Source organism: Gadus macrocephalus, chromosome 7, assembly GCF_031168955.1.
Source record: "Gadus macrocephalus chromosome 7, ASM3116895v1".
NCBI classification, from domain to species: domain Eukaryota; kingdom Metazoa; phylum Chordata; class Actinopteri; order Gadiformes; family Gadidae; genus Gadus; species Gadus macrocephalus.
This window is the reverse complement of record NC_082388.1, coordinates 1,654,314-1,675,697: the sequence shown is the minus strand read 5'-3', so window position 1 is coordinate 1,675,697 and position 21,384 is coordinate 1,654,314. Positions and strand designations below refer to the sequence as shown.

The 21,384-nt window shown below is 46.9% G+C and overlaps 4 protein-coding genes across 23 annotated transcripts in view; 1 reads left to right on the top strand and 3 right to left on the bottom strand.

Annotated features, from left to right (window-relative positions):
• LOC132460630 (NACHT, LRR and PYD domains-containing protein 3-like) overlaps nt 1-21,384 on the top strand; it is a 521,671-nt gene that overhangs the window by 266,568 nt on the left and 233,719 nt on the right. The gene's annotated exons all lie outside the window — the stretch shown is intronic.
• Nucleotides 1-21,384, bottom strand: part of LOC132460633 (NACHT, LRR and PYD domains-containing protein 12-like) — a 272,380-nt gene that overhangs the window by 148,532 nt on the left and 102,464 nt on the right. The window lies entirely within an intron of this gene.
• cab39l (calcium binding protein 39-like) lies at nt 82-16,838 on the bottom strand. Its single transcript, XM_060055558.1, has 9 exons — nt 16,592-16,838; nt 8,108-8,363; nt 6,055-6,219; nt 5,818-5,936; nt 5,487-5,655; nt 5,084-5,143; nt 4,434-4,499; nt 3,891-4,034; nt 82-1,620 (listed from the first exon to the last, which is right to left on the bottom strand). The coding sequence occupies exons 2-9, from the start codon at nt 8,207-8,209 to the stop codon at nt 1,441-1,443; spliced, it is 1,005 nt and encodes a 334-aa protein (XP_059911541.1). The 5' UTR covers nt 8,210-8,363; nt 16,592-16,838; the 3' UTR covers nt 82-1,440.
• LOC132460740 (guanine nucleotide exchange factor DBS-like) lies at nt 17,791-21,130 on the bottom strand. The gene is made up of 4 exons (XM_060055616.1): nt 20,547-21,130; nt 19,906-19,994; nt 18,967-19,438; nt 17,791-18,889 (listed from the first exon to the last, which is right to left on the bottom strand). Exons 1-3 carry the CDS (start codon nt 20,678-20,680, stop codon nt 19,359-19,361), a joined length of 303 nt encoding a protein of 100 aa, XP_059911599.1. The 5' UTR covers nt 20,681-21,130; the 3' UTR covers nt 17,791-18,889; nt 18,967-19,358.

Here is a 21,384-nt window from a genome sequence, read left to right as displayed (position 1 = left end):
GTCTCTGTACTGTCTAACCCCTGTTTATCCATGCCCCAGTTATTAAAAGGTGTTCAATAGCCCCAGAATAAAAAGACAACATTTGAAATTTGCAGTTTATTGTACGTTTTGTAGTCGTAAAGTCCCGGTCTTTAATTTACACAGGCGGTGTTTGTATTTAACACAACTTGAGAACCCACCACCAAAGAGGGCGTGGTTAGGCCCCTCCCACCCCCGCTGACGGGGCTGTGTTGGGGGCGTGTCTGTAAAGTAAAGAACTGTTCTTTAAAGAACCAATCTTCAAAGAGCCAATCTTTATAGAAGCGACCTTCAAAGAAACACTCTTTAAAGTACCGATCTTCAAAGAACCGCTCTTCAAAGAACCGCTCTTCAAAGAACCGATCTTCAAAGAACACATTGTGCCGTCAAACAGAAGGAGAACCCCTAGCTACCGCGGGCTACCAGCAACAGAACACATGCCCCCCCCCCTCCCCACAAACAAAAACAAGCAGTTTTACAAAACGTCCGAACAACTCCATATAAGGAGTGACGATGTTCACCACTTCATCTAAACAAGCGTGTCGTGAGATTAAATCATCGAGCAATCAGACACGAAAAAGTATAAAACCAAAAAGGTACCCTACTGTTTGGTCGGGTTAATGAGTCAAGAGGGACTTTGACCAAATGCGACCGAATAATACGAAATATAAACAATGACAGGAAGTCATTACAGTACGGAAAGAGAAATGGCAGGAAGAAATACACAAGCGGCCGTTTTCCACTGGGTCTCTGATGTCGCTGCTAAGCTAGTTTCTGCTTAGCTAGCTCCGCTACATTAAGCGGAAACAGGTCAAACGTTACTTTTAATCTCATCGGTCGTGCTCTGAAGACAGAAATCCTCTCAAAGAAAAATAATCGAACACTAGTTAATCAAACAAAGTTTTATATTTTCAGTTAGAGAACCGATCTTAAACGCGATCTCAAAACAAAGTTCGGAATCTTGAAACTCTTTCTGGGGTCTGGATTAGTGTCAGTCTCTGACCACCTGTGTTGACCATTGGTTCTGTGAGTGGGCCAATCAGCTCTCAGTGTGAGTTCTGGCGCTCCATGCTATCGTGCTAACCCTAAAACAATGTCACGAAAAGGAGTCACAGAAAAAAACGAAACCAACGATTGAGAACTACGTCTTCTGCAAACCTTTTTAAAAAGAACCACTGAAGGAACGATACAGCTGTTTTTGTCTTCTCTAGGATTAGAACGGCTAGGTGAATAACGCGAGTGAGTCGATGGCGTCATTGAAGTTAAAAGTTACTGTGCAGGTGATGGGGGGGGGGGGGGGGGGGGGGAGGAGGAGGAGGAGAGGGAGGAGGAAAGGGAGGAGGAGATGGCGGAAAGGGAGGAAGATGAGGAGTAGGGAGGAGGAAGAGAACGAGAGGGAGGAGGAGGAGGGCGAGGAGAGGGCTACGAGGCTGGCTTCTTGAGGTCGCGGATCTGTTTGACCAGGTAGGTCTTTTCGTCGTTGAACTGCTCGTCGTCGCTGCGCTCCTTCTGAAAGTGGCCGAGGAACTCGATCAGCTTGGTCTGGTTCTTCAGCAGGATGTCCACGATGGGCTGCGTCTTGTTGGGGTTGGCCACAAACACCTGGCCGGAGAACAGACACAGCTCAGTCACGCTCGCACCATCACCTCCTTATGCCTCCTCCACCTCCTCTCTCACCCTCTGTCCTCTTCAACCTCCCCCTCCTCCTCCTCCTCTTCCTCCCCCTCTTCTTGTCTACGGGGAATGGGTTAACCTAGTGATAGTCAGTGCTTGGCCCTTGGTTCTATGAACATCCTTACTGTACCCACAGAGATATATTGTTGTTTCTCCTGACCAATGGACTTAATGTAAGTCTCTCTGGGTAAAAGCGTCTGATGAACACCCTGAATGTGAACATAACAACACAACCCTACATATCCTAACAACACAAAACCAAAACACATAACCCAATGCAACAACACAACCCAAAACAAAAACACAATACAACTAGGGCTGCAACAACGAATCGATAACTAAAAGCGTTGGCAACGAATTTGGTCATCGATTCGTTGAGTCGCGCGATTAATACGTCTCTCGTAGGCGCGGTTAGAGCCAGCCTCCGACAGGTTGGTTCACGGTTCATGCACGTCCACAGCGTGCTTTAGTGTGAGCGACCACAGCTTGTATTTTGGTCATATCTCAACATTGGACTGTAGGCCTATATAAAAGTGTTGTAGCTTCACTGTCTTTGGGTTAAAAAAACTCCTTCAACTCAGTATCCGTCTAGTCCAACCAAAAACTCTGTCAGCTGCTGCTGCTGCAGACGGTGTGCAGACGGGCTCGGAGTCGGCACCGCGTGCATCAACAGTCATTCAAAGCAGCGGAAGTAATCACACAACCAGACAGTGTAGAAAGTCCCGTCAGTTAAAAATAGTAATGCAGTTTTTAAATCCATGTTAAAATCAGCAGGATATAGAGCTCGTTAGCTTAAAAAAAAAAAACGCAAACAGTGTCAAATGTGATGTGTTCAGGTCGGCTCAGTGTGTGTTCAGATGTGTTCAGATGCAACATAAAAAACTTGTTTTCCCAGCAATATAAAATAGATAGTAAAGATGGAATTATGACCAGTTTAACGTCCTATCTTGAACTATGATCATCTTATCAGCAATTAAAACAATAATACAAGTTATATTTCAAGGAGTCTCGAAAATGGTATCACGATCAATAAAAATTCACAATCTCCCGTCATCTGAGCGAAATGAAGATGATTTAATTTTCACACACATGCATACATATATATATATATATATACACACATATATACACATACACATACACACACATAATGTTTTTTTTGTGTTGCGTTTGTCATTTGTTTTTATCATTTAATATTACTTTTAATAGTTCCGGGACGTTGGAGCAGTAACCTAGTGTTTTTACACTTCAGTCTGCACTGTGAATTTGAAGTAATGTTCAGTTTTTGAATAAAGATGCAGCAATGACAAATGTTTTTTTTATCCGATTCATCGAAAAAATAATCGACAGATTAATCGATTATTAAAATAATCGTTAGTTGCAGCCCTAAATACAATTACAAAATCCAACACAACACCAACGCAACAACACAACACCACATAACCCAACACAACACCACAACCCTACACATCCCAACACAAAAACACATAACCCAGTACAATGCAACAACACGACTCAACACCACAACAAAACACATAACCCATCAAAACACAATACAACACACCCAAACACCACATAACCCAACAGAACAACACAACATCACAACCCAACGCAACACAAGAACACAACCCTACACAACAACACAACATCACAACCCAACACAACACCACAACCCAACACCACACCAACACAACCCTACACAACATGACAACCCAACACAACACCACAACACAACCCAACACAACCCTACACAACACAACACAACATCCTACACAACAACAAGACCCTACACAAGATCACGACCCAACAACACAACCCAACACCACAACCCTACACAACATCACAAGAACACAACCACACATCACCCTACACAACCCAAAACAACAACACAACCCCTACACAACACAAGAACACAACCCAGCACAACACAAAAACATAAGCCTAGACAACATGATAAAACCAACCACAACACTAGGTTAACAACAAACCTATTGTAAGGCTCTTTGGGAGAAAACGTCTGCTAAACGCTCTGAATGTAAACGTAAACCCCAAAACAACACTACACAACAACACAACACTACACAACAACACAACCCTACACAACAACACAACCCAACAACACAACCCTAGACAACACAACACAAGGTACGCGTCTGCCAAACCCTGAAGGTAAACGTAGTCCCTCTGAAGGTACGCACCTTAAAGACGTGGAAGGCCTCAAACTGGATGTTGGGGCTCTTGTCCCGGAGCAGGTTCATCATCAGCTTGAGGTTCTCCGGTTTGCTGATGTAGCGGGTCATCACCGTGAAGTTGTGTCGGTCCAGTAGCAGCTCACCCAGTAGCTTGGGAGGGAAAAGCAACACGAAACAAACTCATTAGGATCAACTGCACCTTGACCGGGATCAACTGCACCTCATTCAGGATCAACTGCACCTTAACCAGGTTCAACTGCAACTCATTAGGACCAACTGCACCTTCACCAGGTTCAACTGCACCTTCACCAGGTTCAACTGCACCTTCACCAGGTTCAACTGCACCTTCACCAGGTTCAACTGCACCTTCACCAGGTTCAACTGCACCTTAACCAGGTTCAACTGCACCTTAACCAGGTTCAACTGCACCTCATCGGGCCCAGTCACCGTCTAACTACACCGGGCTACGTCACCGACAGCCAACATTCATTTCCACCGATCTGAGGCCCCAACGACGGAACCGTGGAAGGTTCCAGGTGGAGGACTGACCTTCAGAGACTGCCTCTTGGTGACGTAGTTCTCAGAGTGAAGCAGCTTCTCATATTCTGTGAAGACCTGAGGGGGAAGAGGAGACGTAGAGGTGAGTGAGTGACTGAGTCTCACTGTGTATTAATGAGTGAGTGAGTGAGTGAGTAAGTGAGTCTCACTGTATATTAATGAGTGAGTGACTGGGGGAGTGAGTGAGTGAGTCTCAATGTGTATTAATGAGTGAATGACTGGGGGAGTGAGTGAGTGACTAAGTCTCACTGTGTATTAATGAGTGAGTGAGTGAGTGAGTGAGTAAGTGAGTCTCACTGTATATTAATGAGTGAGTGACTGGGGGAGTGAGTGAGTGAGTCTCAATGTGTATTAATGAGTGAGTGACTGGGGGAGTGAGTGAGTGAGTCTCAATGTGTATTAATGAGTGAGTGACTGGGGGAGTGAGTGAGTGAGTGAGTGAGACTCAATGTGTATCAATGAGTGGGTGAGTGAGTCTCACTGTGAGTCAGTGAGTGAGTGAGTCTCACTGTGTATTAGTGAGTGACTGAGTGACTGAGTGAGTCTTACTGTGTATTGGTCAGTGAGTGACTGAGTGAGTGGGTGACTGGTTGAGTGAGTGAGTGAGTGAGTGAGTGAGTGAGTGAGTGAGTGAGTCTCACTGCGTCATAGTTCTGTTCCAGGTACTCGGCAACCAGGACTTTGTGTCGCGTCAGAAGATCCTGAGGAGAACCGAAGAAGAACAACGTCAGAACGACAGAATATAGTTCACACTAATACAGGGAACCATGGGGGCGGAGCTAGGAGCAGGGAGTGGGCGGAGCTAGGCGCAGGGAGGGGGCGGAGCTAGGTGCAGAGAGGGGCGGAGCTAGGAGCAAAGAGTGGGCGGAGCTAGGAGCAAAGAGTGGGCGGAGCTAGGAGCAAAGAGTGGGCGGAGCTAGGAGCAAAGAGTGGGCGGAGCTAGGAGCAGGCAAAGAGAGTGGGCGTGGCTAGGAGCAGAGTGTGGGCGGAGCTAGCAGCAGGAGTTAGCAGATAATAGGCGGAGCTAGCAGATTGCGGCCTTACCTTGAAGGTGGCGAAGGCATCGGAGGCGATGTCGAAGGTGCTCATCTCCACATAGGTGAAGAAGCGTGGGAAGTGGTCCGAGTAGAGCAGCACCTTGGCCAACGGCTCGTGGCGGATACACTCCCTCAGCATGATGCCACAGTTCAGGGCCACGGGGGGGGTCTCATAGCTGGGGGGGGAGAGAGAGAGACACTGAGACAGAGAGAGACAGAGGGAGAGAGAGACAGAGAGAGGAGAGATAGAGAAGAGAGGAAGAGAGAGAAGGGAGGAGAGAGACAGAGAGGGAGAGGGAGAGACAGAGAGACAGAGAGAGAGAGAGGCAGGCGCTGACCCTTTGAGCAGGAGGAACAGCACCCCCTGGTGGGAGCAGAGGTACTCCACCGTGGGGCTCCGGGTCCCGATCTGACGCCGCAGGACGTTGTTGAAGATCTGACACACGTCCTTCTTACCCTGATGAACACACACACACACACGGTTAACACACACACACACGGTTAACACACACAGCTCCTGGTCCAGCAGAGACCCCCCCAGGAGGTGGACCACTAGACCCCCAGGGACCCCTCACCTCAAAGTCCACCACCGCCAGGTGCTCCACCAGCGCCAGCAGCAGCCCACTGTTGTACAGCTCCTGGGCCAGCAGCGCCACCGTCTCCGTGTGCGGCTCCTTCTCGCCGCTGCCGTAGAGGATCTCCTTCATGGACACCAGGCACTTGGACACCTCCTCCGACGCCTGGAGGGGGGGGACGTCGTCACGTTACCATGACGTTGTCACGTTGCCAGGACGTTGTTACGTTACCATGACGTCGTCACGTTACCATGACGTCGTCACGTTACCATGACGTCGTCACGTTACTCTGACATCGTTACCATGACGTCGTCACGTTACCATGACGTCGTCACGTTACCATGACGTCGTCACGTTACCATGACGTCGTCACGTTACTCTGACATCGTTACCATGACGTTGTCACGTTACCATGACGTTGTCACGTTACCATGACGTCGTCACGTTACTCTGACGTCGTCACGTTACTCTGACGTCGTCACGTTACCATGACGTCATCACGTTACCATGACGTCGTTACGTTACCATGACGTCGTCACGTTACTCTGACATCGTTACGTTACCATGACGTTGTTACACTACAATGACGTTGTTACGGGACGATACCATGCCGTTGTTGCTTTACGTTACCATGACTTTGTTGCTTTACGTCACCATGACGTCGTTACGTTACCATGACGTCGTTACGTTACCATGACGTCGTCACGTCACCATGATCTCGTCACGTTACCATGACGTCGTCACGTCACCATGATCTCATCACGTTACCATGATCTCGTCACGTTACCCTGACATCGTCACGTTACCATGACGTTGTTACGTTACCATGACGTCGTCACGTTACCCTGACATCGTTACGTTACCTTGACGTTGTTACACTACAATGACGTTGTTACGTGACATTACCATGCCGTTTTTACTTTAAGTTACCATGACGTCGTTACGTTACCATGACATCGTTACGTTACCATGACGTTGTTAAGTTACATGACGCTGTTACACTACGATGACGTTGAAGAGCGATACATTTCTTTCTGCTTTAGATACATTTTTGCGGGAGCCAGTCACAAAGCTGGCGTTTCCCCCTGGCGCGCTATTGGCTGGTTTAACACAATGACGACGGGGAAGCGACGGGAAGCAGCCAATCGCGTTCAGAGTCAGTTGAACTCGGCCCGTTGTTCACGCCTCTTGTGCTGAAGAAAAGGACGGCAGCTTCCCCAGACCAAGCTCAATCTACGATTGAGCTTGGTCTGGCAACAGCCGGACTAGAATAATATTGCTGTGCACCTAAAGGTTGTAGATTTATTATTGATATAAACAAGGGCTATTTATAATGAATAAATATACAGAATGTAGGTAAACAGCCATGTTATTCCAAAGAAAGTCTCAAAAGTGGCATATATCAAAATGGTAGTTATTTGATATAAGTAGTAGTAAATATTGTGTCAGCTTTGCAGTCTGCAGTAATCATCCAATACACCTTAATACATTCATTTAATTATATTAAATAAAAACAAGCCATAAATAACATAGACAACTTCAACCGACAAATAAAACATTTGCATTTTGACCCCAGGATTATCACGTCACTTGGAGATCCGGCCATGCCTGCCATCCCATAAACACATCATAAACGCCCCTCCCAGTCCATCCCTGACCCACGTGAGCCGGACATGGTTTGGACCTCGCACCTTGTACTGTTGCTACGGTAACACAGGGCAGCTTTCAATCACACTCCCACTGGATAAGAGTGGAGGGGTGGCACTGGACTTAATGTGTGCGTGTCTGTATATCAGAGTGTTAACAGCAAGGTGTGACTCAGGCTCTGTTCTCCTTCACATGGACCTCTCTCTCTCTCTCTCTCCCTCTCCCTCTCCCTCTCCCTCTCTCCCTCTCCCTCTCTCCCTCTCTCTCCCTCCCTCCCTCCCTCTCTCCCTCTCTTCCTCTCTTCCTCCCTCCCTCCCTCCCTCTCTCCCTCCCCTCCCTCTCTCCAATGATAGACGCCAGGATGCTAACACAGATAAAGAATGAACTCTTATTTTGAAAAGCCCACCTTGTCGGACTTCTTGTCCTGCTTCACCAGCAGGGCGAGGTTCTCCTTCAGCGTCCTCACGATGTCCACCGGGCTCTTGTGGGACTTCCCAAACAACGGCATGGCGGAGGCTAGCCTGGAGCACTAGCCTGGAACGCTAGGCCTGGAACACTAGCCTGGAACACTAGCCTGGGGCACTAACGCTAGTCTTGGAACACTAGCCTGGAGCGCTAGCGTTATTCCTTGAGCGCTAGGCCTGGAACGCTAGTCCTGGAACCTGTGGAGACAAACAAGACATGCTGGCTTAGCATCTATTTAACACAGGTTGACAGATGCGAATAGATGCTTATTAGCATCTATTGAACAGGTTTTTGCATTTATTGAGCACAGAATGGCATAAATCCGACCAGACCGCCGTCGGCCCCCAGAGCATGGGGGTCTGTTCGGCCGACGCCAGATGCCAGGGGGAACTCGTCTCTCTGGAGTCAGGAATCCAGTCGGACCAGCACTACGAGTTAGCTAGGAGGCGTTCGCTGTGGAGACGGAGCCTAGCTCGTGATTCATTAGTGACGACAGCTCTACACTCAGGGCGTTACACAGACGCTTTGATCCAGAGAGACTTACAATAAGGCAGTTTGTCAGGGGAAAGATAAACAACATATCTCTGTGGGTACAGTAAGGATGTTTATAGAACCAGGTGCCAAGCACTATTCCCCGTATCCAATAAGATAGCTTGGATAAGACGCTACAACATGCTAAGGACTGTTTTTATCTCTCACACACACACACACACACACACACACACACACACACACACACACACACACACACACACACACACACACACACACACACACACACACACACACACCACACACCACACACACACACACACACACACACACACACACACACACACACACACACACACACACACACACCAAAAGATGCATTTGCTGCCCGAACGCGTTTTCGCCGAAGTTTTGCGGCGCAGCAAATCAAGTTTTGCTGCGCCGCAGTTTTGCAGCGCGGGAAGTTTCGCGGCACGGCAAGTTTTGCCCGCGGTGCTTCTGAATTCATTCACAACCATGGCCGACATTACGAGCATTGCATGTCTTTACCTGTTGTGGAAGAGGGAGAGACGTCGAAATGCCCGTCGTTTATGCAGTGGCGAACTTAGCCCTTTGGGGGCTCCAGGCGAACAGTCATTTGGGGGCCCCTGCATCTACCGGTCTAATGTACCTTATATCGCATAATATATTAGGGTGACCAGACGTCCTCTTTTTCCCGGACATGTCCTCTTTTCGAGACCTAAAAAATGCGTCCGGCAGGGATTCCAAAAACGTCCGGTATTTTGCCTCGTCGCAAAAAAAAATAAAAATATTAGTTATTATTCTCCTTTTTTTTTTTTTTTGCCTCGTCGCATATTTGTGTTTCTGGGTCTTTCACATAACCTACTAGTTATTACCATTGTATATGTCTATGGTTATTATTACGGCCTTCCAAGTTCTGGAAATGGTATCTCCCTTACGTTCCACCTTCTTGCGCGAGCTGACTGTAGAGAGAGTCTGTCATTGGGCGACCGATCTCAGGGTTGCCAGAGCCACGATAATTATCCTCCAAATACGACCATTTTGAGCCTTTGGTACATTACTTTGCCATTTCCAATCTGGCAACATTGAGCACCTTGCCGCTTCCACTCTGTTTACAACAGCACATTACATCTGCAGCCATGCCTAAACGTAAATGTAAGTTCACGGACGAACTAAAGAAAAAATACCCATGTTTTCGCCTCGACCGTGATGCTTCGGAAGCTGAGTGCATGACATGCAGAGCAGGCACTTTCGTGTCAGTGGCAAATAAAGGTGGCAGCGATTTGGAAGCTCACGTGCACTCTGCAAAACACAAAACTGCAGCAAGAGGAGAGAGCTCATCGAGTAAAGTGACCGACTTTTTTGTGAGTAAAACCGACACTTCTGTTATGGCTGCAGAGGGTACCCTTGCTTTTCAGACTATAAAGCATCACAACAGCTACAGATCAATGGACTGCACACCTGGTTTGCTAAGAAAGATTTTCCCAGATTCGGTGACAGCTCAAAAAATCTCAAGTGCTCTATTTGATAGGTAATCGCCAACTCCTGGGTAAGATTCAGTCTTCAGAGAAATATGGCCAACCACATGAGAACTGAAAAGTGTCTTAATTTTCTTATTTTAATATGTGGACATATAAGTAATTTATTATTTAGAATATTGTATTTGTTATCATTATTGCTTTAATATATGAGGAGGACTGAAAAGTTTCTAATTTTCTTATTTTAATGTGGCCATATAAAGGCCATATTTATTATTTAGAATATTTTATTTGTTATCATTATTGACACATTTAAATGCCACAAAAAAGATTTGTTTTACATTTGCACTTTGCAAATTTATTAAAGTTCAATAAATAGATGTTCATATTGTCATTTGTGTCATTTTTGTCATTTCATTTGTGACATTTGTATGCATTCACATGGTCATGGTGCGGCATGCTATACACTACACACACACCCCCCCCCCCCCCCCCACCCTATAATATATGGCATAAAGATTCGTTATGTTGACACATTACACTGACTGTTAACCTTATGTCATCATTTACCTGAGGGTTTCCAGTAGGTCACAGCAGCTATCTGCTGTGACCTACTGGAAACCACTACTGGAAACCTACTGATAGCTGCTTCCAGCTATCAGTATTTTTCCTGTGCTCTTCAGACCTTTCATGGTTGATTAGATGCATTGCAAGGTTATTCCAGTCTTTAAATTCTTCCTCACTCAGTTGTTTTAGTTTTCCAAAAAGGCAACAACGAAAGCAAAAAACACGGTCTGCACCATGGTCTGCACTTTCACTGTAGACTAACCAAGACCTGTTCACCCTCTCACCATTTTTCATTACTATGTAATAGTATGCTTTTGTGAATCTGCGGCCCTTGGGCCAGAGTGCTGGGTCATCCACAAGAATATGTGTGCACCTGCCCAAGACACAGCAGCTTGGGCCAGAGTGCTTGGTCATCCACAAGTGTCTCGCAGTCATTGTTATCGTTATTGTCATCAATTTCAATAGCCGAAGTGGAAGAAGGAGAGTGAGAAATATTAGCATCGCTGCTGGCTGTGCCAGAGCCACTTGGAATGAAAGTAACGTGACAGCAAACGACGTTGACGGCTGCTCTTGATCCTCCGACGGTCCCGCTGACACTGCGGTGGCTGTAAAAAAGCTGGATAGCTTTGGTAGCTTTGAAAGAAAGTCCTGCCTTTGGTCTTTCTTCTTCTTTTTATGTGACCCGCTTTCGTACGATCGCTTCATGTTTCACTCGATTTATGTCTCACTCGATTTCTCTCTCTTACCGCTTACTGTTTTGAATTTGACTTCATTGTGCGCACTACATGGAATAGTCCATGTAGTGCAGACTGAAGGGGGGTGCACACGGAAAGATCGTCAAAACATGAGTAATTAGACATCCCGATGCTACTATTGTGAAGAGATTTTTACAAAAATTATAAATATGGGGACAAAATATATGCATTGGGGCCTTTTGGGGGCCCCAAAAACCTTCTATGGGGCCCGGGGCTCCAGGCAAATGCCTGGTTTGCCTAATAGTACGGCCCGCCACTGCGTTTATGGGTTCATGAGACCATTCGGAGCCTGGAAGGCTGGTGCTGCCTGGCACCCAACTGGGTTTTGTTTGGGGTTGTTATTCTATTCCTTTAGCATACTCAAAGTTTTTTCGAGTTACTAAATAAATGTAACGGTAGTGATCTCTCGGTCACTCCAAGGGAGTAACACTGATTGGCTGTTACGGCATGTCACTCAGTGGCAACGCTGTTGAACGCTGATTGGCTGTCATCACGGGTTTGCTGCCGAAAAGTTGAAATATTTCAACTCGAGCAGCATTTGACGCGCCGCAAAATACGTGAACGCGCCCGCCGCCCGGGCGTGCTGGGCTGCAAATCAGATTTTGCCGCGCCGCAAATCAAATTTTGCTGCCGGTTTTCTCGGCAGCAAGTGCTGCGGCAGCAAAGCAGCAACGCGTCTCTACATTCACTTTGAATGGGATCGTGCTGCGCGGCAACTTTTTGCATCTTTTGGTGTGAACACAGGGTTACAAAAACACAGAGGCACAAAACAGACAGTCAGTCAGTCAGTCAGTCAGTCAGACAGAGGTGACTTGCTAACTTTTTTAAAACACAACGAAATAATTATCGAAAATACACAAAATAATATGAGGCAGTCCATCTACTAAAAAGCCACATAGACAATGAACCTGACTAAACACTTAAAAGCCCACTGACGTTGTTTCAAGATTAATCTTGCACTAAAAAGTATGTACCGCTCTCAATCAGATCCAAAGTCATCGGACATAACCTAAACGTACTTACCCAAAGCGACCAGCAGAGGGCGAAAATAAACAAAAATGAATAAAAAGTAAATGAGGGATATTTGGTGGAATTCATCATTTTCCCATACATGCTACATGTGATTGTGTGTTCAAATTGTGGGTGTGGCCAGGAGCAGCAAATGTAAAACTTGTGACTGCTTCTCTAGCAGGGAATGCTCTCTCTCTCTACCTCTCTACCTCTCTCTACCTCTCTCGACCTCTCTCTCGACCTCCCTCTCTCGACCTCCCTCTCTCGACCCCTCTCTCTCTCCTTAAGTCACCGAACGGACCCATATGTCACCAAGCACCCCTATTTTAAATGGTACATTCCCACCATCACAGCAGATGAACAATGTCTTCTCACCTCACAGATTAAGTCAGAACTATCCCCAACGAGGCATGGGGAATATCCCCCTTAACCCAACATTCCTGGAATATTTGTGTTGTATTATCGTTTACCAACAGCTGACCTGAATAAGTCCCGGGGTCAAAGGGAAAGCCGGCAGCTCCTGATCGGAGTTACATCAGATATGAAACGCTGCTGAACTCCTGAAGGGCTCGTTCAGCATTCCTGATTGAACTGAACCGATGAAGGGGTCTGGGTGATCCATCAAACAAACCCAGGACCACTGTGTCACCTCAGAGAGAGAGAGAATGTATCTCTGTGTGAAGGGGTGAGGGAGTGAGTCTGCATGTTTGTGATTGTGTATCTTGGCGTCTGTGTGTATCTGAGTGTGTGTCTTTACGAGTGTGTGCATGTCTGTGTGTATCTGTGTGTGTGTGTCTGTGTGAGTATCCAGCAGCAGTCTTCCGCACAGAGACAGAATCAGTGACCGAAGTGATCAACGGCTGTGCAGAGTCCAGGTGAACTCTGACCAGTGTGGGAGGCTGGCGATCGGGTTTCTCTAATGCCGCTTTTCCACCGCACATGTAGCTCGACTCGACACGACACGACTCGACACGACTCGACACGGTAGCAGCGCGGGTCCTTTTCCACCACAAATAGTACCTCCGGGACGTGGGCGGGGTCGGCTGTGCGAAAGGGCTTTGACGTATTTTTGTACGCGACGCAAACAACACCTATGTAACCCACACAAGGACAGAACCCACATAACAACAATGGAGAACATCGATGCGATGGTATTCGTGTTCGTATTATTAGCTGGCATGTTGAAGAAGTGGAATATGTTGGCTGCGGCGCTGCTATGGCTGTTACCAGCATGGTTGCCATGTCGCTCTCGTGACTTCGTCACACTCTGGCCAATCAGTGGCCGGCCGTCTGCCGACGTCACCTTTTAGCATCGGCTCAGCCGCTTGGAACCTAGAGCGAGGCGGTACTAGAAAAAGCAGCCACTTCAGGTACCAGATACCATGTTTTCGCGGTGGAAACGCAAACAAGGCGAGCTGAGTCGAGTCGAGCTGGTACCATGCAGTGGAAAAGCGGCATAAGAGACGCTGGAGGAAGTGGAACTGGACACTGACGCGTGTCATCAAACTGTCAACGGAGAACCCCTGTTGACCACACACACACACACACACACACACACACACACACACACACACACACACACACACACACACACACACACACACACACACACACACACACACACACACAGACAGACAGACAGACAGACAGACAGACAGACAGACAGACAGACAGACAGACAGACAGACAGACAGACAGACAGACAGACAGACAGACAGACAGACAGACAGACAGACAGACAGACAGACAGACAGACAGACAGACAGACAGACAGACAGACAGACAGACAGACAGACAGACAGACAGACAGACAGACAGACAGACAGACAGACAGACAGACAGACAGACAGACAGACAGACAGACAGACAGACAGACAGACAGACAGACAGACAGACAGACAGACAGACAGACAGACAGACAGACAGACAGACAGACAGACAGACAGACAGACAGACAGACAGACAGACAGACAGACAGACAGACAGACAGACAGACAGACAGACAGACAGACAGACAGACAGACAGACAGACAGACAGACAGACAGACAGACAGACAGACAGACAGACAGACAGACAGACAGACAGACAGACAGACAGACAGACAGACAGACAGACAGACAGACAGACAGACAGACAGACAGACAGACAGACAGACAGACAGACAGACAGACAGACAGACAGACAGACAGACAGACAGACAGACAGACAGACAGACAGACAGACAGACAGACAGACAGACAGACAGACAGACAGACAGACAGACAGACAGACAGACAGACAGACAGACAGACAGACAGACAGACAGACAGACAGACAGACAGACAGACAGACAGACAGACAGACAGACAGACAGACAGACAGACAGACAGACAGACAGACAGACAGACAGACAGACAGACAGACAGACAGACAGACAGACAGACAGACAGACAGACAGACAGACAGACAGACAGACAGACAGACAGACAGACAGACAGACAGACAGACAGACAGACAGACAGACAGACAGACAGACAGACAGACAGACAGACAGACAGACAGACAGACAGACAGACAGACAGACAGACAGACAGACAGACAGACAGACAGACAGACAGACAGACAGACAGACAGACAGACAGACAGACAGACAGACAGACAGACAGACAGACAGACAGACAGACAGACAGACAGACAGACAGACAGACAGACAGACAGACAGACAGACAGACAGACAGACAGACAGACAGACAGACAGACAGACAGACAGACAGACAGACAGACAGACAGACAGACAGACAGACAGACAGACAGACAGACAGACAGACAGACAGACAGACAGACAGACAGACAGACAGACAGACAGACAGACAGACAGACAGACAGACAGACAGACAGACAGACAGACAGACAGACAGACAGACAGACAGACAGACAGACAGACAGACAGACAGACAGACAGACAGACAGACAGACAGACAGACAGACAGACAGACAGACAGACAGACAGACAGACAGACAGACAGACTACCGCTCCAAACAGTCTCACTGATGGGCATTATGTTACACTATATTCAAATATGTATGGCTTCGGAAGTATAAAACATGCTATTGGAAATATAAAGTATTCTATCGGAAATGTTAAGTGTTGTATTGGACATAAACTAGTTTTCCGTTTCCTCCAACCTCATGTTTCGATCCTTTTAGAGGTTTAAATTCTCATCGTAAACCAGTTGTTGATACAGCTAGGTAATAGGTATTGCGATAAATCACAAAGATCTGATTGGTTGAAAGTGGTGCCAGCGACACACACACACAGTTCCACTCTGGGGAACACCCCCCAACCAATCAGCCGGAGCCGTGGTTGTGTACCGTGTGTTTGACGGTGAATCATGTGTGATTGTCCTGTTTGATTCTCAGTGTTTGCTCGGTCAGTAATCGAGGCTCCGAGCAGTGTGCAGTGCGTCGTTGGTCTTAAAGTCTCGGGTGGCAGACCCACTTAACTCGCCTCAGATTGTGAGTGAATGTTTGCACTGACCGCGGTTAACCCCGTCACACGACGAGGCAACAACCAGACCTCTTAATCACGCATGTAGAGATATGTGTGGAGGGGTTGGGAGTATTGATTACTGATTATGATGACAATGTTTGTTTACATTTGGTTCTGCATAGATTGATAAAAAAAAAAGGACGAATTTGTTGAAATTGTAGTCAGTGTCTCAAGTTAAGTTACTCATGCATACTAGACACACACAGAGAAACACAGAAACCAGAATGCCATTGTCAACACTGCTCATATAGCTGGTAACACAGACACAAACACCCTTACTAGGGCGTCTTTGAGTATGCAACACATTCAGTAGCCCTCTGAGACATCATAAGGCCTTGTTGTTTTGGTTTAGTGAGACGTTGGTTCCCGTACGGGTGATCACAACCAGTCCGACCAGACCTCCCACAGCCGCGAAACACACCTCACCTCCGGCGACTGCAGATCGATCATCACGATAGATTGATATCTTGAGATTGGGCGAAGTTCTACCCGATGTGTCAAGGGCACAACAACCATGGCGCACCACAAACACACAAAACACACAGCAACCAGGAAGATGGTGCATACTCACAGTGGGATCGGCTGTCCTCCGCAGTGTGCGTGTATTTGTGCGTGTGTTTCCTTTTGTCCCGGCTGTCTACTGTTCCTGATAGATACCCACGACAACGGATGTCTTCCGATCGCAGACGAGGTGTGTACGCGTAAAACGTGTGCGCTCTTCTGCAGAGCGACATCTGCTGCGCTTCCAGCTGCGGCCAAAGGGCTGCGTTCCAACACTCCCAGGAGGAGGCCCTCCCCGCTGCGCAGCCGCAGATCGAGAGGCACCGTGCGTCAGAAACGACGATAAATGTATCAAGGATGTGCCTGAGGACTATCCGGATGCTTTAGGCATTGGAGAAGATGGGAGCTGGGAAGGGAGAGTGGAGGGCGAGTGGCTGCGCTGCGGGTTGGAACGGCGCCCGGGCAAACGTAGAACTATCGCGAGAACACCCTCCGGAAGATAACCCAGCTGAACTTGGAACTGTCGCGAGAACGCCCTCCGGAAGATAATCATAGCTGTACGTAGAACTATCGCGAGAACACGTGTACCCACAGCTCTTGAACGGGGGAGAGGCATGACCTATTAAAGAGAAGAGGGAAACACATTCTTGGGTGTAGTCATCTCTTTCGGGTTGAATTTAATTTAATTGTTAAATTGTATTAAATTAAATTAACATTACTTTTTATGTATTTATTTTAATATAATTTATTTTAAATGTAGTTAACAATTAATTGTTTTGTATGGCATTAATTTAGTTGTGTATAGTTGTGTTTAGTTATGGCTAATGTGTAATTTCTCTTTCAATCAATTCATTAATTAGACAAATGGACCAACCAATTAAAGAGGAGACATCTCATTTATTAAAGCTGCTTTTCGTTTAAGATACAATCCAGAATTACATATGTACACAAATATATACAGTGGTATGTATGAACGTTTTATAACAGATATTTATATATATATATATATATATATATAGAGAGAGATCACAATACTCGATAGTCACAAGAAAAATAAAGACAGTGGGTTTGCCGCAATGTGCTGCATAACGAACGAGTTACCAGTCTCCAGTTAAAAAAATATAAATAATGTATCGGAAAAACATTTTTTTGGAAAAGTTTCATTTTTCAAAATGTTCGCTTTCATTTCTCGAAATGAAAATGTTGATAAATGGATCGGTGTGAGGTGTTTCGATGCTGATAGTTGTGGTCTGAGGTGTTTCGATGCTGATATGTGGTTTCCTTTTTCGACCAGCAAACATGTCCTATAAAATTAATTTTGAAACACAAGGCCTGCACGTCATTAAATAAAACAGCAACAGACGTTAGAAAAATTTGTTTAAATATAGCAAGGTATTCTTTTTCTTTGCTGTACACACGTTGATGTGAAAGCCCCCACCACTCCCAGATACAGCCAGGTCAACACACACATCACTCACAGGAGGAAAAGCACAAATTGTGTGTGTGTCTGAATGTGTCTGATTGATTGATTGTGTGTGTGTGTGTGTGTGTGTGTGTGTGTGTGTGTGTGTGTGTGTGTGTGTGTGTGTGTGTGTGTGTGTGTGTGTGTGTGTGTGTGTGTGTGTGTGTGTGTGTGTGTGTGTGTGGCTGTGTTTGAGGTGTAGCAGAACCGGTTCTCTGGCTCATGTGTGAGGGCGGACGGCACTGAGCAAACACTCCAACACAGCGCTTTGTTCCTCTGGTCTGTCCGTCTGCCCTTCTGTCTCCACCATTGTTCACCTCAGGCCTCCACTGGCGGCCATCTTGGGCCTGGATGGGTGGAGGAACTGAATGCTGGTGTTTCCAGGATGATGTTTCCATGCTGATGTTCCAGGATGGTGTTTCCAGGATGGTGTTTCCAGGATGATGTTTCCATGCTGATGTTCCAGGATGGTGTTTCCAGGATGGTGTTTCCATGCTGATTTTCCAGGATGGTGTTTCAAGGATGGTGTTTCTATGCTGATGTTCCAGGATGGTGTTTCCATGACGATGTTTCCAGGATGGTGTTTCCAGGATGATGTTTTCATGCTGATGTTCCAGGATGGTGTTTCCAGGATGGAGTTTCCATGCTGATTTTCCAGGATGGTGTTACAAGGATGGTGTTTCTATGCTGATGTTCCAGGATGGTGTTTCCATGACGATGTTTCCAGGATGGTATTTCCAGGATGATGTTTTCATGCTGATGTTCAAGAATGTTGTTTCCAGGATGGAGTTTCCATGCTGATTTTCCAGGATGGTGTTTCAAGGATGGTGTTTCTATGCTGATGTTCCAGGATGGTGTTTCCATGACGATGTTTCCAGGATGCTGTTTCCAGGATGATGTTTCCATCTGTTTCCATGACGATGTTTCCAGGATGTTGTTTCTATGATGGTGTTTCCATGACGATGTTTCTAGGCTGGTGTTACCAGGATGGTGTTTCCGGGAAGCTGCCTTGAATTCAATGTATCTTTTTAATTCTAGAACACTGGAAAACATGCTGCCTGGTGCCCGGAGCCAACTTAGGTCGAGCTAGCCTGGAGCCTTGGCCTGACCTGGGGCCTAGAGCCTTGGGCCTGGAGCATGGAGGAGGAGGGTGGAGGAGGGAGGAGGAGGAGGAGAGGGGGGAGGAGGGGGAGAGGAGAGGAGGAGGAGGAGGAGGGGGAGAGCAGAGGAGAGAGGAGAGAAGGAGGAGGAGGAGGAGGAGGAGGAGGGGGAGGGGGGAGGAGGGGGAGGGGGAGGAGAGGGAGGAGGAGGAGAGGGAGGAGGAAGAGGAGGAGGAGGTTGGGGAGGAGGAGGAGGAGGGTGGAGGCTCTGAGCCTCAGGGTCGGATGTCGGAGTAGCTGGTGTAGCTCTCGCTGTAGCTGGTGGAGGTGCTGAGGTTCCCCGACACACTGCCATCTGGAGGAGGAAGCAGGAAGCACACACCCAGACCATGTTAAAAGATAGGCTACAAAATAAGAGCGGCGGAAGCATGGCAGAAACAGATTTAAATGTGTTAATAAATATTATTCTATGAATGTAATAAATAAGCAGACTTGACCCCTAATAAACCCCTTCCAGGGTTAGGGTTAGGGCGAGGCGTTGACGCCCCCGGGGGACAGCGAAGCATTCCTCCCGGTGACGTAACACCAGAGCACCCAGGAGCAGAGTGGTCTGACCAGTAAGACCAGTAAGGATCCGTCCACAGCTCAACGCAGGCCGACTGGGGTTCATGGGTTCCCCCGTAACCCTCCCCCCATACCCCTTACAGAGTATGAAGTCATATTACTAGTATAATAATAACACGGTAATGATGTGATGGCTCCCAGTGAGCTCCCAGTGAGTGGGGGTGCTGGGAGGTTTAACCAGTAGAACCAGTGACTGACCTGAGCTGGTGAGGGACTGGGAGGGCAGGGCCTGGAGGATGGCTGAAGACACCCACCCCTCCGTCGCACTGCGGAGGTCCTTCACAAACCTACAAAGTATACATTAGTGTGGCTATACATGATGTATGCAGAGTATAGTCCATACACAAGGTATAGATTTACAACAGGCACACCTCATTATAGTCTCTCTCTCTCCCTCTCTCCTATCTCCCCCCTCTCTCTCTCTCTCTCTCTCTCCCCCTCTCCTATCTCCCCCCCTCCCTCTCTCTCTCTCTCTCTCTCTCTCTCTCCCTCCCTCCCTCTCTCTCTCTCCCCCTCACCCTCCCTCTCTCTCTCTTTCTCTCTCTCTCTCTCTCTCTCCCTCCCTCCCTCCCTCCCTCCCTCCCACTCTCTCGTTAACGTTATGCTCTCAAGACACGACTAACTTCAAAATCCTTTAGAATCACAGAAGACAAAAATGAAGCTTTAATAGTGCAGCTTTAAATTCAATTATTAATAAAAAACCTATATAATACTAACACACATAAATATAATATATAATCATAATCATTATTATAATTTGATAATACAATTATAATAATATTATAATAATAATGTGCTGATAAATATAATATTAAATAAATAAATAAGAATAATTGTACCATTTTCCGGCCTCCCCTTCTCTGATTAGCTGAACCAGGTCTCCGGCCTTGACGGACAGCTCTTGTGGGCCCGCCCTCTCACAGTCTGTCGTCACCGTGTGCGTCGCGGGGCTCTGTGGGGGCGTGTCAATCATCCAGCGGTTAAAGGGACGCTACACGAGTGTGTGTCACGCGTAGTGCAGCTTGAACGTAACCATGGATACATTATCCATGGTTACGTTAAAGCTAGTTAAATCTAGCTAAAGCTACAGTTAAAGCTACATTATTAGCTACAGTTATAGGTTCAGGCTGCTTTATATGTACCCGTAGGTAAACTTGTTTTGCAGTTTAAGACTGAGCTTCCGTAACACAACACAAACATAAATGGGACGGTCACATAGATAACACAACCACGGTGCTCCAGTGCTAATCCCAATTAGGACACTTAAAACTAACCAGCATCATTTATATATAGCAGAAACCAGATCAAATTTTTAAAAAATCAACAAATTAATAAATAAAACATTAAAATATATGCTTCAGATATATTTTGTGAAATGTTGGCAGCTTCTACAGCTTGTTCATCCGCGTGATCATGGTTGGTTGGTTTTAGACCTTGGAACTGAAAACCTTTTGCCAGAAGGAGAAACTGAAAGTCATTGTGCAAAGGATGCAGACTTGCATTTAAAAAGTAGTTGGTTAGTTACGTATCGTCTTCATATTAGCACCCTCTAGTGGGGTTATAGCTACAGTTTTACCTATCGTCTTCATATTAGCACCCTCTAGTGGCTGGGGTTATAGCTACAGTTTTACCTATCGTCTTCATATTAGCACCCTCTAGTGGCTGGGGTCATAGCTA